The 21,440-nt window shown below is 46.5% G+C and overlaps 1 protein-coding gene across 1 annotated transcript; it reads left to right on the forward strand.

Annotated features, from left to right (window-relative positions):
* The first annotated feature begins 41 nt into the window (after positions 1–41).
* Positions 42–21,371, forward strand: LOC109487322. The gene is made up of 20 exons (XM_019791301.1): positions 42–1,149; positions 1,283–1,378; positions 1,479–1,652; positions 5,995–6,168; positions 6,446–6,520; positions 6,882–7,467; positions 8,938–10,053; positions 10,633–10,730; positions 10,831–11,004; positions 11,220–11,306; positions 11,536–12,145; positions 14,044–15,206; positions 15,461–15,625; positions 15,841–15,927; positions 16,155–16,424; positions 16,581–16,589; positions 18,225–19,331; positions 19,495–19,668; positions 19,941–20,027; positions 20,368–21,371. The coding sequence occupies exons 1-20, from the start codon at positions 42–44 to the stop codon at positions 20,982–20,984; spliced, it is 7,977 nt and encodes a 2,658-aa protein (XP_019646860.1). The 3' UTR covers positions 20,985–21,371.
* The last annotated feature ends 69 nt before the right edge of the window (positions 21,372–21,440 follow it).

Here is a 21,440-nt window from a genome sequence, read left to right on the forward strand (position 1 = left end):
CAGTCTGTTAGGCAAACAAGGTAAGGTGTACAGGTGTGGTCATGGCGGAGGCCGTACTCAGCCAGATTTCGGGCGACTTTCTGGAGTGTACGATCTGCCTGGAGCCCTACAAGGACCCCAAGATCCTGCTGTGTCTTCACACCTTCTGTAAGGACTGTCTGGAGAAGTTTGTAGCAAAACAAAGTAAAGTAAAGGACAAGTTTCCGTGTCCAACATGTCGGATCGAAACTGTACTTCCGGAAGGCGGTGTCGCCGGGCTCAAAAACAACTTCTTTGTCCTGAGCTTGAGGGACACCGTCGACGCTCACAAGGGTTTGGTTAGCAAGGAAGATGACAAAGTGACTTGTGATAACTGTGAAGAACATGTGGCTAATTTCGGCTGTGTTGTCTGTGAAGAGTTCTTGTGTGACGAATGTGCTCGAGGCCACCGCCGCGGCAAACGTACACGTGACCATGAAGTCATCGGAGTGGCGGAATTAAAAGAGCAACTGATCACCAAGACGTCATCGGTCAAGTCAAGATCACTGCCGATGTGTCCAAAACACGAAGACGAGAAGCTGAAGTTCTACTGTGAGACGTGCCAGAGTCCCATCTGCCGAGACTGCACAGTACTGCAGCACAAAGACCACAAGTACGGCTTGTTGGCAGACGTTGTGAGTGACGTCAGGGCAAAGATCAAAGGCAACCTGGAAGCTGCCAGGCCGAAAATTAAAGAATACCGAGACGCTGCAAGTGTCACAGCCAAGAAGCAAGCAGAACTGGACACCAGGAGTAAGAAAGCTGCAGACGACATCGATGCAGCTGCGGAGGAAGAGATCAAGTACTACACTGGCCTTGTCCGACGCAAACAGACTGAACTGAAAGAAAAGTTAGCGGCCGTCACAGCAGCCCGTTCCAAGCAGCTCTCTGCTACAGCAGACAGTGTTGAGAGCACCTTAGGCTGTCTGTCCAGCACAGTGGACTTCTCACAGAAAGTCGTGGAGCATGGCAGTGACTTTGACGTCATGAACGTGTACTGTGACGTCACGGCCCGGCTGGAGTCTCTGCTGAAAGGTCCAACCCCGGACATTCCTGACGACATCAGTTACGTCATGTTTGATCCTAGGAAGAAAGGGGGGAAAAGGGAAATCATCCTTGGCGACATTGTCGGTATGTTTTAGCATTCATACTAACTTGTTAAGTTGTGAAACCATGTAGTCAAGTACTACTTGGTCACGATATTGATCTTGTATTCTGTTAGTTGCACATCGGATTCAAAATAATGACCCATACCTTTTGCCAGATCACCCTGGTACTCCGAAGCAAGGACGAAACCAGACCACGGCCACACAAGCTGTTCAGGACAGAGCCAGAGGCCGTCCAGGCCCTATCACTCGAGGTAAGTACTAACGTCACATAGTTTACAATCAGCTTTGTTGAATATATGAAGAAAATTGATTCCCCAGACAAAAGATGTATCATTAACCTACTTTTTCCAGATTCTTCCTTCCGTACTGCCAAGTTGACCACCCTGGGCGCCAGCGGCCGTCTTGGCCCCACTACCCTGGGTACCCACTACAGGGGACAGGACCATGAACACCTGGTGACGCTACATGACGGGATACAACACTTCACTGTACCGCGGACGGGAACGTACAGCATAGAGACAGCGGGTGGGGGCCTCTATTATGACATATGCCAATATAGCAGCCTTTAACAGCCATCCTCTTTGTGTCTATCGATGTAATTTTGAGGGCATTACGTTTGTTTTATTCAAAATAATGTACAAGAATAGCTTAGAACAGTCTTGAATAGCAAGTTAGCTTAGAACAGTCTTGAATAGCAGCTCAATCTATTCATTTACACACAAACAAGTCATTTCATTCTTCTCGTTATTTGTCATTTTCCGTCAAGTGACTGCCATGTTTGATTGACAGGTGCTGCTGCAGGGTGGGGTGTGCATGACCCGAAGTCCGCCCGAGGACGGGGTGCCGTACTGAGGGGAACATTTAACCTCAAACAAGGTGCGACATTTCAAGCTACGGAAGCACTTGGAAATCCGTTCAGTTTTGAACTAAGAATAAACAAAAACAAAATACACCTTACGACAATTTATCAACGTATGCATTGCATTGATATCACAACGTTAATGAAGTGTAATCAATGATGGAAAGAGCTTTGTAAAACAGTAACTTTTTTTGATCAGGAAGACTTAGAATGATTATTACTGATGAAGATTTTCTGTATACCAGGTGAAACTCTGAAGATCCTGGTGGGACAAGAAGGTGCTGAGAACACGGCTAACTGGAGTGTAGGAGGAGGGGGCGGTACGTTTGTCACCGGGGGAGACAACACGCCGCTCATTATCGCCGGAGGTGGGGGAGGGGCAGGGTATGGATCCACCCATAACCCCCTGTATAACGGAACTGTGTCCACTGCTGGTAACAAGAGTTACGGAGGAACTGGTTGTAGTGGAGGATCTAACGGACAGGGGGCGACAGGATGGAAGGGTAACGGCATGGGTGGGGGAGGGGGAGGGCTGCTGACGGATGGAGGGAGTTCTAAACGGTTCGGAGGCGACAGTTGTGAGAATGGTGGGGAAGGTGGGAAGGCGTTTGTGAATGGCGGGGTTGGAGGGCGTGGGGAATGTAATAATGCTGATGGTGGGCTTGGTGGAGGGGGAGGGGGTCATGGGTCTGGTGGTGGAGGAGGTGGGGGAGGGGGGTACTCGGGGGGAGGTAGGGGAGAGAATTGTATCCCAAATGGCGGAGGAGGAGGCGGTTCGTTTAACTCCGGTACTGACACGAGCGGTCAGGATGGGGCAAACAATGGACCCGGGTATGTGGTCATCACCAGACAGGTGTAGGAACCAACGGACAATATTACAAATACTCTCAACGTTCAGTCGCCATGTCAAGAAGACGTTTAAAACCACCGTGATGATCAATGCATGCACTGGAATTAAAAATATGACAAAAACAGTTCTCTTCAGATAGATTGACCTCGGGACGCCCAAAACACACATCTTCCAACTGATTTCTGTTACCATGCATGAAGTAGGTTTTGTATGTACAGTATGACAATCAAATATGGCACTCATTATAACAACGGAACAAAAGGAGTGTAAGTAATAAACATGTACTTACATGTATGTCCCGTCAGCCGCAGTAGAACATGTGTAGAAAAAAAAGTACAGACCTAATAAAGTCTTCCCTAGTTGTGCTCGAGTGTGGACGTCAATGTAGTTAACAACAGTATACATGTCAGTAAAGAAGTAAACATTTATCTATTTTTTTTTATAAAGTTAAATGTTAGAATTGCGTGTTTCAATCTAAGACTACGGCGAAAACAGGTGCACACACACAACCACCTGTTGGACGCTTTGTGCAGTTTGGCCGTGAAGCAGAGCTGGTACATTTTATGATCCATTTAGATCTTTTTGAAGCTAGACATCCGGAAAAAGCTGTACCTTTCTCATGTCAGAAGTGTGCTGGAATATTGCTCTCCACTATGGAGCCCTACATCGCGTAATCTCACCGCTATTATCGAGGAGGTCCAGCGGAGGGCTTCGAAATTCATTCTAGGGCCCTCTGTTGGGCATTTCGGCTACGTACAAGTAACGTCTAGCCTGTTTGGGCTGGCTGCCTCTGTCTTACAGAAGGAAGATATCTCATCTGATGTGGTCGCATTTGTTTAAGTCCCGTGCAATAGTGTAACATAACGAGGCTATCCAACTTCTCGTCTAGAGTTCCTCGCAGCTCTTCCTCCTTCGTACCACGTGTCTCATGATAATTGGACCACATGATAATTGTACCACGTGTCTCATGATGATCTGGAACAAACTGGATGTAGAAACCAGAGGGCTGGGGGCCAAAGCGGATAGTCCGACTGACGTGGCGGCCTTCAAAAGGAAGTCACAGTCAACTATGTTTAATAGATTTAACAGCGTAGACATTGTTCGTGGATACTGTCTTGTGGCTGTACCACCTACCTTGCTACTAGGCCTCGTTAATTGCACTTAATGTATTCATTTTATTATACTGTAATGTCATGTATATAATATTTTATTTTATCTTTATGCACTTGCATGACCATGTCGACATGGTGGCTGTGAAAAGGTGTCCTTATGTCCACCTGTTCCACCATGATTTCCATGTATGTAGAAATGTTTAATACATAAATAGAGATAAAAAGATAGAAGCATATATCAGAAATACTTCAAATACAGATGAGCTGACAAGACAGTGCGGTACTAGAGGGAAAGCTCTTATTCATACTCAGTCGACAAAAAATTAAAAGGGTTAAAGCACAGCTTCAAATGTACTCATAGAATGCCTTAGGTATTCCATTGAACCATCACATAGGCTCCAAAACGGTTACCAGACATCCTGACCTTGATCTGAAAGCAGCTCTCCTTGATCTGGAATCAGCTCTCTCTCTCTCTCTCTCTCTCTCACACACACTCTCACTCTCACTCTCACTCTCTCTCTCTCTCTCTCTCTCTCTCTCTCTCTCTCTCTCTCTCTCTGTGTGTGTGTATTAGTGTATGGTCAAAGAGGATTGAAACCTCCTTGGTATGATTCTTGGGAGTGAGCGGGGGAAGTTCTTGTTAGCGTGTTTACAACGTAACGCCGGTTTCAACAAACACTCGGCCGCCTACTAGTTATGGATAGAGCCGGGGTGACACACGGTACAAAACAGGAAAGTCCGGATCAAGTAGGGGCAAAATAATTTGGATCGCCAGGAGTCCCCACTGGCAGGTGAGAAGGTCATTCCCTTACTACTACGTAAAGCATACAGGTGTGGTCATGGCGGAGGCCGTACTCAACCAGATTTCGGGCGACTTTCTGGAGTGTACGATCTGCCTGGAGCCCTACAAGGACCCCAAGGTCCTGCCGTGTCTTCACACCTTCTGTAAGGACTGTCTGGAGAAGTTTATAGCGAAACAAAGTAAATCAAAGGGCAAGTTTCCGTGTCCAACATGTCGGATCGAAGCTGTCCTTCCGGAGGGCGGAGTCGCCGGGCTCAAAAACAACTTCTTTGTCCTGAGCTTGAGGGACACCGTTGACGCTCACAAGAGTTTGGTTGGCAAGGAGGATGATAAAGTTTCTTGTGACAACTGTGAAGAACATGTGGCTAATTTCGGCTGTGTTGTGTGTAAAGAGTTCTTGTGTGAGGAATGTGTTCGAGCCCACCGCCGCGGCAAACGTACACGTGACCATGAAGTCATCGGAGTGGCGGAATTAAAAGAGCAGCTGATCACCAAGACGTCATCGGTCAAGTCGACATCACTGCCGATGTGTCCAAAACATGAAGACGAGAAGCTGAAGTTCTACTGTGAGACGTGCCAGAGCCCCATCTGCCGAGACTGCAATGATCTGCAGCACAAAGACCACAAGTATGGCTTGCTGGCAGACGTTGTGGGTGACGTCAGGGCAAAAATAAAAAACAAACTCGCAAATGCCAGGCAGAAAATGTTCAAATATCGAGATGTTGCAAGTGACTCAGCCAATAAGCAACTAGAACTGGACACCAAGAATAAGAAAGCTGCAGATGACATCGATGCAGCTGCGGAGGAAGAGATCAAGTACTACACTGGCCTTGTCAGACGCAAACAGACTGAACTGAAAGAAAAGTTAGCGGCCGTCACAGCAGCCCGTTCCAAGCAGCTCTCTGCTACAGCAGACAGGATTGAGAGTCTGTCCAGCACAGTGGACTTCTCACAGAAAGTCGTGGAGCATGGCAGTGACTTTGACGTCATGAACGTGTACTCTGACGTCACGGCCCGGCTCAAGTCTCTGCTGAAAGGTCCAACCCCGGACATTCCTGACGACATCAGTTACGTCAGGTTTGATCGTAGAAAGGAACGAAAGCAAAAAGAGATCATTCTTGGAGACATTATTGGTACGTTTCCTTCCAGTGTATAGACATATCGTCTTAAACAGCTCAATAATATACACATTTCTAATCATTTATGAGTGATAAATGTTGCAAAATTAACTTCTATCCCCTCAGATTCTTATTTCCAAAATGTCAAGTTGACCACCCTGGGCGCCAGGGGCCGTCGGGGCCCCACTACCCTGGGTACCCACTACAGAGGACAGGACCATGAACACCTGGTGACGCTACATGACGGGATACAACACTTCACTGTACCGCGCACGGGAACGTACAGCATAGAGGCAGCGGGTGGGGACGTTTATTTGTAGAAGACATAATAGATACTATGTTTTGCAGCATTGATTTGAGATCTCGAGATTTACATCTATTGACATTCTATTCCAACAAAAGCACATTTTGTTCACCGGTAAGGTAAAGCAATCTTGTGGCTCAACTTTTTAACTCACAAACAAGTAAAAGTTTTCTATTCAATATTCTATGTCTTCTATTTGATTGTCCCTGTTGTTTGTCATTCAATCGGCTACTGAAAGTGCCTGACATGTTTGATTGACAGGTGCTGCTGCAGGGAGGGGTAACGACATCCCAAAGTCCGCCCGAGGACGGGGTGCCGTACTGAGGGGAACATTTAACCTCAAACAAGGTGCGACATTTCAAGCTACGGAAACATTTGTATTTAAACGTTCGATTTTCAAACTAAAGACAACCAACCAAATATGACTAAAATCTCGTAACTTATATATTAAATTATGCATCATGATTTCCCCGATGATTAAGACTTAGAACGATTATTTATTACTGATTACAGATTTTCTCTATAACAGAAGAAACTCTGAAGATCCTAATGGGACTAGAAGGTGCTGAGAGCAGGCAGTGTTTAGTACTTAGAGTAGTCACATGCTATATTGTTACCCATCCTGTTGTCCATCCTTTATTTGTCATGTCAGGAACTTGCAATAGACTTTCCTGTGTGTTATAACTGATGAAGATTTTCTACATACCAGGTAAAACTCTGAAGATCCTGGTGGGACAAGAAGGTGATGAGAGTTGGGAGACCCAAGATATAGGAGGAGGGGGTGGTACGTTTGTCACCGGGGGAGACAACACGCCACTCATTATAGCCGGGGGTGGGGGTGGGGGAAGGGCTGGACTACTGACCCATAACCCCCTGTGTGACGGGACTGTGTCCACTACTGGTAACAAGAGTTATGGAGAAACTTGTAGCGGAGGATCTAACGGACAGGGGGCGACAGAATGGAAGAGTGACCACATAGGTGGGGGAGGGGGAGGGCTGCTGACGGATGGAGGGAGTTCTAAATGGTTTGGAGGCGACAGTTGTGAGCACGGTGGGGGAGGTGGGAAGGCGTTTGTGAATGGCGGGGTTGGAGGGGAGGGGGCAGATTATAGAGCTAATGGTGGGTTTGGTGGAGGGGGAGGGAGTTGTGGAAAAGGTGGAGGAGGCGGTGGGGGAGGAGGGTTCTCAGGGGGAGGCAGGGGAGAGTGTTGTTTCCTAAATGGCGGAGGAGGCGGAGGTTCGTTTAACTCTGGTACTAACACGAGCGGTCAGGATGGGGCAAACGACGGACCCGGGTATGTGATAATCACCAGACAAGTGTAGGAACCATTTGAACAATATTAGAAATACTCTCAAACGTTCAGTCGCCATGTCAAGAAGACGTTTAAAACCACCGTGATGCATGCACTGGAATCAAAAATATGACAAAGACAAACACAGTTCTCTTCAGATAGATAGACCTTGGGACGCCCAAATTACACATATTCCAACTGATTTCTGTTACCATGCATGAAGTAGGTTTTGTATGTACAGTATGACAATCAAATATGGCACTCATTATAACAACGGAACGAAAGGAGTGTAAGTAATAAACATGAACTTACATGTATGTCCCGTCAGCCGCAGTAGAACATGTGTAGAAAAAAAAGTACAGACCTAATAAAGTCTTCCCTCGTTGTGCTCGTGTGTGGACGTCAATACAACAGTATGCATGTCAGTAAAGAAGTAAATGTTTATCTATCTGTTTTTGTTATAAACTTAAATGTTAAAATTGCGTGTTTCCATCTAAGACTGGCGAAAACAGGTGCACACACACAACCACCTGTTGGACGCTTTGCACCTTTTGGCCGTGAAACAAAGCTGGCACATTTTGTAATACATTTGGAACTTCTTGAAGCCAGACATCCGGAAAAAGCTGTAGCTTTCTCATGTCAAAAGTGTGCTGGAATATTGCTCTCCACTATGGAGCCCTACATCGCGTAATCTCACTGCCCTTATCGAGGGTGTCCAGCTAGCCGCGAGGGCTTCGAAATTCATTCTATGGCCCTCCGTTGGGCATCTCGACTACAAGGCACGTCTAGCCTGTTTGATGACTGGTTTATTGATTAAAGACATTTTGCAGACCGGAGGCTGAATTGCATGTTTCATTACATCAGTGCCCACCATAACAACTTTAAAATATCTAGCTAGGATTGAATTGCGATCTCTACATATTACATTATATACATGATATATTGCTTGGGCTGGCTGCCCAAACAATACATATATTTCACATCCAGATGAGCCGACAAGACAGTGCGGTACTAGAGGGAAAACTTTTACTAGGTATCCATACTCAGTCGACAAAAAAAGTTAAAATTAAGGGTTAAAGCACAGCTTCAAACGTACTCATAGAATGCCTTAGGTGTACATTGTACCATCATATAGGCTACAAAACGCTTACCAGGGAAAATATGCCAGACATTATGACCTTGATCTGAAAGCAGGTCTCCTTGATCTTAAAGCAGCTCTCTGTCCCTCTCTCCCCCTCTCTCTCTTTCTCTCTCTCTCTCTCTCTGTATTAGTGTATGCTTAAAGAGGATTGAAACCTCCTTGGTATGATTCTTGGGAGTGAGCGGGTGAAGTTCTTGATAGCGTGTTTACAAAGTAACGCCGGTTTCAACAAAAACTCGGCCGCCTACTAGTTATGGATAGAGCCGGGGTGACATACGGTACAAAACAGGAAAGTCCGGATCAAGTAGGGGCAAAATAATTTGGATCGCCAGGAGTCCCCACTGGCAGGTGAGAAGGTCATTCCCTTACTACTACGTAAAGCATACAGGTGCGGTCATGGTGGAGGCCGTAGTCAACCAGATTTCGGGCGACTTTCTGGAGTGTACGATCTGCCTGGAGCCCTATAAGGACCCCAAAATCCTGCCGTGTCTTCACACCTTCTGTAAGGACTGTCTGGAGAAGTTTGTAGCGAAACAAAGTAAAGTAAAGGACAGGTTTCCGTGTCCAACATGTCGGATCGAAACTGTACTTCCGGAGGGCGGAGTCGCCGGGCTCAAAAACAACTTCTTTGTCCTGAGCTTGAGGGACACCGTCGACGCTCACAAGAGTTTGGTTAGCAAGGAGGATGACAAAGTGACTTGTGACAACTGCGAAGAACATGTGGCTAATTTCGGCTGTGTTGTCTGTGAAGAGTTCTTGTGTGAAGAATGTGGTAGAGTCCACCGCCGCGGCAAACGTACACGTGACCATGAAGTCATCGGAGTGGCAGAACTAAAAGAGCAACTGATCACCAAGACGTCATCGGTCAAGTCAAGATCACTGCCGATGTGTCCAAAACATGAAGACGAGAAGCTGAAGTTCTACTGTGAGACGTGTCAGAGCCCCATCTGCCGAGACTGCACGGTACTGCAGCACAAAGACCACAAGTACAGCTTGTTGGCAGACGTTGTGCGTGACGTTAGGGCAAAGATCAAAGGCGACCTGGAAGCTGCCAGACCGAAAATTAAAGAATACCGAGACGCTGCAAAGGCCACAGCCACAAAACAAGCAGCACTGGACACCAGGAGTAAGAAAGCTGCAGACGACATCGATGCAGCTGCGGAGGAAGAGATCAAGTACTACACTGGCCTGGTCAGACGCAAACAGACTGAACTGAAAGAAACGTTAGCGGCCGTCACAGCAGCCCGTTCCAAGCAGCTCTCTGCTACAGCAGACAGTGTTGAGAGCACCTTAGGCTGTCTGTCCAGCACAGTGGACTTCTCACAGAAAGTCGTGGAGCATGGCAGTGACTTTGACGTCATGAACGTGTACTGTGACGTCACGGCCCGGCTCGAGTCTCTGCTGAAAGGTCCAACCCCGGACATTCCTGACGACATCAGTTACGTCAGGTTTGATCCAAAGACAGAACGGAAAAAAAGGGAAATCATCCTTGGCGACGTTGTCGGTATGTTTTAGCATTAGTACGAAACGTGTTGTGAAACTATGTATTCAAGTACTTCTTGGTCACGGTAGTGATCTTCAGTATTCTGTTAGGCCATGTTGATTTGATTATATGGATGACATCCTCCGGGAGCCCCAAAACTGATGCGCGCGTGCGAATAAAAAAAAGTTTTGCAAAAAAAAAAAGTTTTTTTTCATTATGAAATCTACGTGGTCATGAGGGTTGAGTAAATGGCACAGAATAGGCTTTGGCGAATAATCTAGTTTTCAAGTTCATTTCTTTACAATTTCGTCTTTTTTCGTTTGATTTTGGCATTCTACGACATTGGTATAGTTTTTATTAATTTTTTTTGTAACTTATGGTATATTTTTGCTCATTTTGCAACTGTTTTGTACGATTTACAGTATGTTTTTTTTTTTGGAAACGGCCGAAAATTTATGCGCGCGTGGATGTCATCCATATAATCAAATCAACATGGCCTTAGTTACACATCGGATTCAAAATAATGACCCATACCTTTTTCCAGATCACCCTGGTACTCCGAAGCAAGGAAAAAACAGACCACGACCACGTTCAAAGCTGTTCAGGACAGAGCCAGAGGCCGTCCAGGCCCTATCACTCGAGGTAAGTACTGACGTCACATAGTTTACAGTCAGCTCTGTTGAATATATGAAGAAAATTGATTCCCCAGACAAAAGATGTATCATTAACCTACTTTTTCCAGATTCTTCCTTCCGTATTGCCAAGTTGACCGCCCTGGGCGCCAGCGGCCGTCTGGGCTCCAGTACCCTGGGTACCCACTACAGGGGACAGGACCATGAACACCTGGTGACGCTACATGACGGGATACAACACTTCACTGTACCGGGGACGGGAACGTACAGCATAGAGGCAGCGGGTAGGGACTATTATGATAGCCGATATAACAGCCTTATAACAGCCTTGCTCTTTGTGTCTATCGGTGTCTGAATTTGAAGACATTTGTAGATATGCGTTTGTTCTATATTCAGTTCATTCGTTTTATATGTTTGACATGGTAGCAACTGTGCACCATTTCAAATCTTCTTGTTGTTTGTCATTTACTGTCAAGTGCCTTACATGTTTGATTGACAGGTGCTGCTGCAGGGTGGGGTGTGGAGAACCCGAAGTCCGTCCGAGGACGGGGTGCCGTACTGAGGGGAACATTTAACCTCAAACAAGGTGCGAAATTTTCAAGCTACAGAGGCACTTGGAAATCCATTCAGTTTTGAACTAAAAATAAACAAAAACAAAATACACCTTACTAAAATTCCTCAACTCATGCATTGCATTGATATCACAAAATTAATGAAGTGTAATCATTGATGAAAAGAGTTTTGTAAAACAGTAACTTTCTCCGATGAGGAAGACCTGGAATGATTATTACTGATGAAGATTTTATGTGTAACAGGTGAAACTCTGAAGATCCTGGTGGGACAAGAAGGTGCTGAGAACACGGCTCGCCAGAGTGTAGGAGGAGGGGGCGGTACATTTGTCACCAGGGGAGACAACACGCCACTCATTATTGCCGGGGGTGGGGGAGGGGTGGGGTATGGAACCACCCATAACCCCCTGTGTGACGGAACTGTGTCCACTACTGGTAATAAGAGTTATGGAGGAACCGGTTGTAGTGGAGGATCTAACGGACAGGGGGCGACAGAATGGAAGGATGACTGGATGGGCGGGGGAGGGGGAGGGCTTCTGACGGATGGAGGGAGTTCTAAATGGTTTGGAGGCGACAGTTGTGATCACGGTGGGGAAGGTGGGAAGGCGTTTGTGAATGGCGGGGTTGGAGGGCGTGGGAGATGTAATAATGCTGATGGTGGGTTTGGTGGAGGGGGAGGGAGTGAAGGGGCTGGTGGTGGAGGAGGTGGGGGAGGGGGGTACTCAGGGGGAGGCAGGGGAGAGAACATTATCCCAAATGGCGGAGGAGGAGGCGGTTCGTTTAACTCCGGTACTGACATGAGCGGTCAGGATGGGGCAAACGACGGACCCGGGTATGTGGTCATCACCAGACAAGTGTAGGAACCATTGAACAAGCAATATTAGAAATACTCTTAAACGTTCAGTCGCCATGTGAACAAGACGTTTAAAGCACCGTGATGACCAATGCATGCACTGGAATTAAAAGTATGACAAACACAGATAGATAGACCTTGGGACGCCCAAAATACACATATTCCAACTGATTTCTGTTACCATGCATGACAATCAAATATGGCACTCATTATAACAACGGAACGAAAGGAGTCTAACTAAGTAATAAACATGTACTTACATGTATGTCCCGTCAGCCGCAGTAGAACATGTGTAGAAAAAAGTACAGACCCAATAAAGTCTTCCCTCGTTGTGCCTGTGTGTGGACGTCAATATAGTCAAGTTAACTAACAACAGTATGCATGTCAGTAAAGAAGTAAACATTTATCTATCTGTTCTTTTTTGTTATAAACTTAAATGTTAGAATTGTGTGTTTCCATCTAAGACTATGACAAAAACAGGTGCACACACACAACCACCTGTTGGACGCTTTGCACCTTTTGGCCGTGAAACAGAGCTGGCACATTTTGTAATCCATTTGGAACTTCTTGAAGCCAGACATCCGGAAAACGCTGCACCTTTCTCTTTTCAGAAGTGCATGTGCTGGAATATTGCTCTATCTCCACTATGGAGCCCTACATGGCGTAATCTCACTGCCCTTATCGAGGGTGTCCAGTGGAGGACTTCGAAATTCATTCTAAGAACTTCCATTGGGCATCTCGACTACAACAAGGCACGTCTATCCTGTTTGATGACTGGTTTATTGAGCCCGGAGGCTGAATTGCATGTTTCATTACATCAGTGCCCTCCTTAATTCTAGGGCCCTCCGTTGGGCATCTTGACTACGTACAAGTAACGTCTATCCTGTTTGGGTTGGCTGCCTCTGTCTTACAGAAGGAAGATATCTAGTCTGATGTGGTAGCATTTGTTTAAGTCCCGTGTAAAATTGTACGATACAGACATAACGAGGGTAGCCAACTTGTCGTCTAGAGTAGCTCTAGGGCCCACTGTTAGTGCCACTGAGAGAAAAAAACATAATCATTCGCTTCCTCCTTCGTACCACGTCTCATAATAATCTGGAACAAACTGGATGTAGAAACCAGAGGGCTGGGGCCAAAGCGGATAGTCCGACTGACGTGGCGGCCTTCAAAAGGAAGTCACAGTCAACTATGTTTAATAGATTTAACAGCGTAGATTTGTTCGTGGATACTGCCTTGTGGCTGTACCAACTTGCTACTAGGCCTCGTTAAGTGTACTTAATGTTTTCATCTAATTATAATGTTATGCCATGTATATGATATTGTATTGTATCTTTATGCACTTGTATGACCTTGTCGGCATGGTGGCTGTGAAAAGGTGTCCTTATGTCCACCTGTTCCACCATGATTTCCATGTATGTAGAAAATTTTAATACATAAATAAATCAAAAGATAGAAGCATATCAGAAATACTTCAAATCCAGATGAGCTGACAAGACAGTGCAACACTAGAGGAAAAGCTCTTATTCATACTCAGTCTACAAAAAAGTTTCAAGGGTTAAAGCACAGCTTCAAATGTACTCATAGAATGCATTAGGTGTACCATTGTACCATCATATAGGCTACAAAATGGTTACCAGGGAAAGTATGCCAGGCATCCTCACCTTGATCTGAAAGCAGCCCCCACTCTTTCTCTCTCTGTATTAGTGTATGGTCAAAGAGGATTGAAACCTCCTTGGTATGATTCTAGGGAATGAGCGGGGGAAGTTCTTGATAGCGTGTTTACAAAGTAAAGCCGGTTTCAACAAAAACTCGGCCGCCTACTAATTATGGATAGAGGGTGACACACGCTACAAAACAGGAAAGTCCGGATCAAGTAGGGGCAAAATGATTTGAATCGCCAGGAGTCCCCACTGGCAGGTGAGAAGGTCATTCCCTTACTATTACGTAAAGCATACAGGTGTGGTCATGGCGGAGGCCGTACTCAACCAGATTTCGGGCGACTTTCTGGAGTGTACGATCTGCCTGGAGCCCTACAAGGACCCCAAGATCCTGCCGTGTCTTCACACCTTCTGTAAGGACTGTCTGGAGACGTTTATAGCGAAACAAAGTAAAGTAAAAGACAGGTTTCCGTGTCCAACATGTCGGATCGAAACTGTACTGCCGGAGGGCGAAGTCGCCGGGCTCAAAAACAACTTCTTTGTCCTGAGCTTGAGGGACATCGTTGAATCTCACAGGACTCTAGCTAGTAATGACAAAGTGCCTTGTGATGTCTGTGAAGAAGTGGCTAATTTCGGTTGTGTAGTCTGTGAAGAGTTCTTGTGTGAGGACTGCGCCCGTACTCACCGTCGTGCTAAACGTACACGTGACCATGAAGTCATCGGAGTGGCGGAAGTAAAAGAGCAACTGATCACCAAGACGTCATCGGTCAAGTCGACATCACTGCCGATGTGTCCAAAACATGAAGACGAGAAGCTGAAGTTCTACTGTGAGACGTGTCAGAGTCCCATCTGCCGAGACTGCACAGTACTGCAGCACAAAGACCACAAGTATGGCTTGCTGGCCGACGTTGTGAGTGACGTCAGGACAAAGATCAAAGATAACCTGGAAGCTGCCAGACCGAAAATAGAGGAGTACCGAGGCACTGCAAGTGTCGCAGCCAAGAAGCAAGCAGAACTGGACACCAGGCGTAAGAAAGTTGCAGACGACATCGATGCAGCTGCGGAGGAAGAGATCAAGTACTACACTGGCCTTGTCAGACGCAAGCAGACTGAACTGAAAGAAAAGTTAGCGGCCGTCACAGCAGCCCGTTCCAAGCAGCTCTCTGCTACAGCAGACAGTGTTGAGAGCACCTTAGGCTGTCTGTCCAGCACAGTGGACTTCTCACAGAAAGTCGTGGAGCATGGCAGTGACTTTGACGTCATGAACGTGTACTGTGACGTCACGGCCCGGCTGGAGTCTCTGCTGAAAGGTCCAACCCCGGACATTCCTGACGACATCAGTTACATGAGGTTTGATCCTAGGACGGAAAGGAGAGAAACGGAAATCATCCTTGGCAACATTGTCGGTACGTTTTGCAATTTTTTTATATCCTGTAACGTTCTGAAACATTTATGCAAAACGTTTGTGAGAAAGAGGAGTTTAGGTGTGTGAAGCGCAGCTAAGATTATGAAAAAAAATGTTGCGCTATTATATATGAGATGGTCATACCAACCAATATTCACTTACATCGAAGAATGACCCAAACATAAAGTAAAAACTATAATTTTTTGAAAATCCTCCCTATTAGTTATAAAACAATCTACCGGGCCTTTTTGCCAGATCGCTGCTTTAAGTTGACCACTCTGGGCGCCAGCGGCCGTCTGGGCCCCACTACCCTGGGTACCCACTACAGGGGACAGGACCATGAACACCTGGTGACGCTACATGACGGGATACAACACTTCACTGTACCGGGGACGGGAACGTACAGCATAGAGGCAGCGGGTAGGGACGTTTATTATGATAGCCTTATAACAGCCTTGCTATTTGTGTCTATCGATGTAATTTGAAGACATTTGTAGATATACGTTTGTTTTATATATTCAGTTCATTCATTTTTACACAAGTCATATGTTTGGCATGGTAGCAACTGTGCACCATTTCAAATCTTCTCGTTGTTTGTCATTTTCCGTCAAGTGCCTGACATGTTTGATTGACAGGTGCTGCTGCAGGTTGGGGTGTGAGTGACCCGAAGTCCGCCCGAGGACGGGGTGCCGTACTGAGGGGAACATTTAACCTCAAACAAGGTGCGAAATTTTCAAGCTACGGAGGCTCTTGGAAATCCGTTCAGTTTTGAACTAAAAACAAACAAATGCGCCTTACTAAAATCCCTCAACTTATGCATTGCATTATCAATATAATAAAAATTAATGAAGTGTAATGATTAATGGAAAGAGCTTTGGAAAACAGTAACTTTCTTCGATCAGGAAGACATGGAATGATTATTACTGATTACAGATTTTCTATATAACAGGAGAAATTCTGAAGATCCTGGTGGGACAAGAAGGCACTGAGAACACAGAAAGCTCTGGTGTAGGAGGAGGGGGCGGTACGTTTGTCACCAGGGGAGACAACACGCCACTCATTATCGCCGGAGGTGGGGGAGGGGCGGGGGACCTACTGACTCATAACCCCCTGTGTGACGGGACTGTGTCCACTACTGGTAACAAGAGTTATGGAGGAACTGGTTGTAGTGGAGGATCTAACGGACAGGGGGCGACAGAAAGGAAGGGCCTCTTCATGGGTGGGGGAGGAGGAGGGCTGCTGACGGATGGAGGGAGTTCTAAACAGTTTGGAGGCGACAGTTGTGATCACGGTGGGGAAGGTGGGAAGGCGTTTGTGAATGGCGGGGTTGGAGGACGTGGGAGATGTTATAATGCTGATGGGGGGTTTGGTGGAGGGGGAGGGAGTGATGGGTCCGGTGGTGGAGGAGGTGGGGGAGGGGGGTACTCAGGGGGAGGCAGGGGAGAGTGGTGTGACCCAAATGGCGGCGGCGGAGGCGGTTCGTTTAACTCCGGTACTGACACGAGCGGTCAGGATGGGGCAAACGACGGACCCGGGTATGTGGTCATCACCAGACAGGTGTAGGAACCAACGGACAATATTACAAATACTCTCAACGTTCAGTCGCCATGTCAAGAAGACGTTTAAAACCACCGTGATGATCAATGCATGCACTGGAATTAAAAATATGACAAACACAGTTCTCTTCAGATAGAAGGGACGCCCAAAATACACATATTCCAACTGATTTCTGTTACCATGCATGAAGTAGGTTTTGTATGTTACAGTATGACAGTCAAGTATGGCACTCATTATAACAACGGAACAAAAGGAGTGTAAGTAATAAACATGTACTTACATGTTTGTCCCGTCAGCCGCAGTAGAACATGTGTAGAAAAAAGTACAGACCCAATAAAGTCTTCCCTAGTTGTGCTCGAGTGTGGACGTCAATATAGTTAAGTTAACTAACAACAGTATGCATGTCAGTAAAGAATTAAACATTTATCTATCTGTTTTTAAAAATAAACTTAAATGTTAGAATTGCGTGTTTCCATCTAAGACTATGGCGACACAACCACCTGTTGGACACTTTGCGCAGTTTGACCGTGTAGCAGAGCTGATACATTTTGTAATACATTTGGAACTTCTTGAAGCCAGCCATCCGGAAAACGCTGCACCTTTCTCTTGCCAGAGGTGTGCTGGAATATTGCTCTATCTCCACTATGGAGCCCTACTTCGCGTAATCTCACTGCCCTTATCGAGGGTGACCAACGGAGGGCTTCGAAATTCATTCTAGGGACCTCCGTTTGGCATCTCGACTACTTTAATGACTGGTTTACTGGTATTGAGCCCGGATGCTGAATTGCATGTTTCATCACATCAGTGCCCACCATAACAACTTTAAAATATCTAGCTAGGATTGAATTGCGATCTCTACATATTACATTATATACATGATATATTGCTTGGGCTGGCTGCCCAAACAATACATATATTTCACATCCAGATGAGCTGACAAGACAGTGCGGTACTAGAGGGAAAACTCTTATTCATGCTCAGTCTACAAAAAAGTTAAAAAGGGTTAAAGTACAGCTTCAGATGTACTCATAGAATGCCTTAGGTGTACATTGTACCATCATATAGGCTACAAAACGGTTACCAGGGAAATTATGCCAGACATCCTCACCTTGATCTGAAAGCAGCTCTCCTTGATCTTAAAGCAGCTCTCTGTCCCTCTCCCCCTCTCAGGCTCTCTTTCTCTGCTCTCTTTCTCTCTCTCTGTATTAGTCTATGGTCAAAGATGATTGAAACCTCCTTGGTATGATTCTTGGGAGTGAGCGGGGGAAGTTCTTGATAGCGTGTTTACGAAGTGACGCCGGTTTCAACAAACACTCGGCCGCCTACTGGTTACGGATAGAGGGTGACACACGGTACAAAACAGGAAAGTCCGGATCAAGTAGGGGCAAAATAATTTGAATCGCCAGGAGTCCCCACTGGCGGGTGAGAAGGTCGTTTCCTTACTATTACGTAAAGCATACAGGTGTGGCCATGGCGGAGGCCGTACTCAACCAGATTTCGGGCGACTTTCTGGAGTGTACGATCTGCCTGGAGCCCTACAAAGACCCCAAGATCCTGCCGTGTCTTCACACCTTCTGTAAGGACTGTCTGGAGACGTTTATAGCGAAACAAAGTAAAGTAAAAGACAGGTTTCCGTGTCCAACATGTCGGGTCGAAACTGTACTGCCGGAGGGCGGAGTCGCCAGGCTCAAAAACAACTTCTTTGTCCTGAGCTTGAGGGACACCGTTGAATCTCACAGGACTCTTGCTAGTAATGACAAAATGCCTTGTGATGTCTGTGAAGAAGTGGCTAATTTCGGTTGTGTTGTGTGTGAAGAGTTCTTGTGTGAGGACTGCGCCCGAACTCACCGTCGTGCTAAACGTACACGTGACCATGAAGTCATCGGAGTTGCGGAATTAAAAGAGCAGCTGATCATCAAGACGTCATCGGTCAAGTCGACATCACTGCCGATGTGTCCAAAACATGAAGACGAGAAGCTGAAGTTCTACTGTGAGACGTGCCAAAGCCCCATCTGCCGAGACTGCACAGTACTGCAGCACAAAGACCACAAGTACGACTTGCTGGCCGACGTTGTGGGTGACGTCAGGGCAAAGATCAAATGCAACCTGGCAACTGCCGGGGCAAAAATTGAAGAATACCGAGACGCTGCAAGTGTCACAGCCACAAAACAAGCAGAACTGGACACCAGGAGTAAGAAAGCTGCAGACGACATCGATGCAGCTGCGGAGGAAGAGATCAAGTACTACACGGGCCTTGTCAGACGCAAGCAGACTGAACTGAAAGAAAAGTTAGCGGTCGTCACAACAGCCCGTTCCAAGCAGCTCTCTGCTACAGCAGATAGTGTTGAGAGCACCTTAGGCTGTCTGTCCAGCACAGTGGACTTCTCACAGAAAGTCGTGGAGCATGGCAGTGACTTTGACGTCATGAACGTGTACGCTGACGTCACGGCCCGCCTGGAGTCTCTGCTGAAAGGTCCAACCCCGGACATTCCTGACGACATCAGTTACGTCAGGTTTGAGCCAAGGAGGGAAAAGGAAGAAAGAGAAGTCGTCCTTGGTGAAATTGTTGGTACGTTTTACCATCATTACTATAGGCTGCAACAATGTGGAACTATGCAGTTACGTTTTACTTGCTGTACATGTATTTGTATTAGAACCTGTTAGTCCTTAGAATCTTTTAGTTGTTCATCGGATTCAAGTGAATGATGTAAATTTAACCTATTTCGTCCTAGATTCGTCTTTCCGAACTGCCAAGTTGACCACCCTGGGCGCCAGCGGCCGTCGGGGCCCCACTACCCTGGGTACCCACTACAGGGGACAGGACCATGAACACCTGGTGACGCTGCATGACGGGATACAACACTTCACTGTACCGCGGACCGGAACGTACAGCATAGAGACAGCGGGTAGGGACGTCTATTATGATAGGCGATATAACAGCCTTATAACAGCCTTGCTATTTGTGTTTATCGCGTGCAATTAGAAGGCATTTGTAGATATACTTTTGTTTTATTCAAATTAATGTACAAGCTGTTAATTTAGAAATTCTTGAGCGGCTCAATTTATTCATTTTCACACAAACAAGTCATATTTTTGACATGGTAGCAACTGTGCACCATTTCAAATCTTCTCGTTGTTTGTCATTTACTGTCAAGTGCCTGACATGTTTGATTGACAGGTGCTGCTGCAGGGTGGGGTCCGTTAAACCCGAAGTCCGCCCGAGGACGGGGTGCCGTACTGAGGGGAACATTTAACCTCAAACAAGGTGCGATATCAGCCGGAAAGCCACGTCGAGAGTTCTATGCGTTTCTCTTTTCCTTCCGCGAGAGAAAGTAGTCCGTTCCACGGCTCCGGGCGTCGACACGCCTCACAAGAAATATTAGATATTTTCAAGCTACGGAAGCACTTGTAGAGCCTGTCAGTTTGTAAATAAAAACAACCCAACCAACCAGATAGAACTTACTACAATTGCATTGAATTTAATTGTATAATAAAATGAATGAAAAGTGTAAAACCAGTAATGAAAATAGTTTTGTAAAACAGAATCTTTCCCTGAAGTGATGTCCGAAATGATTATTACTCATGCAGATTTTCGAAATTAACAGGAGAAACACTGAAGATCCTGGTGGGACAAGAAGGCGCTGAGATAATAGAAAGCTCTGGTGTAGGAGGAGGGGGCGGTACGTTTGTCACCACGGGAGACAACACGCCACTCATTATCGCCGGGGGTGGGGGAGGGGGAGGGAGGGGACTACAGACTCATAACCCCCTGTGTGACGGGACTGTGTCCACTACTGGTAACAAGAGTTATGGAGGACCTGGTTGTAGTGGAGGATCTAACGGACAGGGGGCGACAGAATGGAAGGGTGACTACATTGGTGGGGGCGGGGGAGGGCTGCTGACGGATGGAGGGAGTTCTAAACGGTTTGGAGGCGACAGTTGTGAGAAGGGTGGGGAAGGTGGGAAGGCGTTTGTGAATGGCGGGGTTGGAGGGTGTGGGGCAAGTAATTATGCTGGTGGTGGGTTTGGTGGAGGGGGAGGGAGTGAAGGGGCTAGTGGTGGAGGAGGTGGGGGAGGGGGGTACTCAGGGGGAGGCAGGGGAGAGAATTATTACCCAAATGGCGGCGGCGGAGGCGGTTCGTTTAACTCCGGTACTGACACGAGCGGTCAGGATGGGGCAAACGACGGACCCGGGTATGTGGTCATCACCAGACAAGTGTAGGAACCAACCAACAAACAAACAATAGTCAAACTTTATGTCGCCGTGTCAAGAGGACGTTTAAAACCACATGATATCATTGCATGCACTGAAATGGAAAAAAAGACAAACACGAGGCATAGAACAGTTCCATACAGATAGACTGACATGGCCATGGGGACACCAAAAGTGCACATATTCCAGCAGATTTCTTTTACCCACTATATATCCATGATGTAGGTTTTGCTTGTAACAGTATGACAGTATTAAATGTTACTCAAGCTTGACACTCATGCGAACAACGGAACGAAATGAGAGTAGGTGATATATAACGTTATGCAAGCAGTAAAATTACTGTGTGTGGACGTTATTAATGTAGCTAAGTTAACTACCAACAGGGTGTGGGGTCGTGTAGCGTAGCGGCAGAGTGCGCGACTCGGAACCTAGAGGTACCGGGTTCAAGTCCTGACATGCCACCGA

This window comes from Branchiostoma belcheri, unplaced genomic scaffold (genome assembly GCF_001625305.1).
Source record: "Branchiostoma belcheri isolate BF01 breed outbred unplaced genomic scaffold, Haploidv18h27 scaffold88, whole genome shotgun sequence".
Classification (NCBI taxonomy): Eukaryota; Metazoa; Chordata; class Leptocardii; order Amphioxiformes; family Branchiostomatidae; genus Branchiostoma; species Branchiostoma belcheri.

Excerpts from the sequence above, each read along its gene's own strand:
- LOC109487322 (XM_019791301.1), top strand. The coding sequence starts at position 42 with ATGGCGGAGGCCGTACTCAGCCAGATTTCGGGCGACTTTCTGGAGTGT. Across the intron at positions 10,054-10,632 it reads GACGACATCAGTTACGTCAG|ATCACCCTGGTACTCCGAAG; the intron begins GTTTGATCCAAA and ends ACCTTTTTCCAG. Across the intron at positions 11,307-11,535 it reads AACATTTAACCTCAAACAAG|GTGAAACTCTGAAGATCCTG; the intron begins GTGCGAAATTTT and ends TATGTGTAACAG.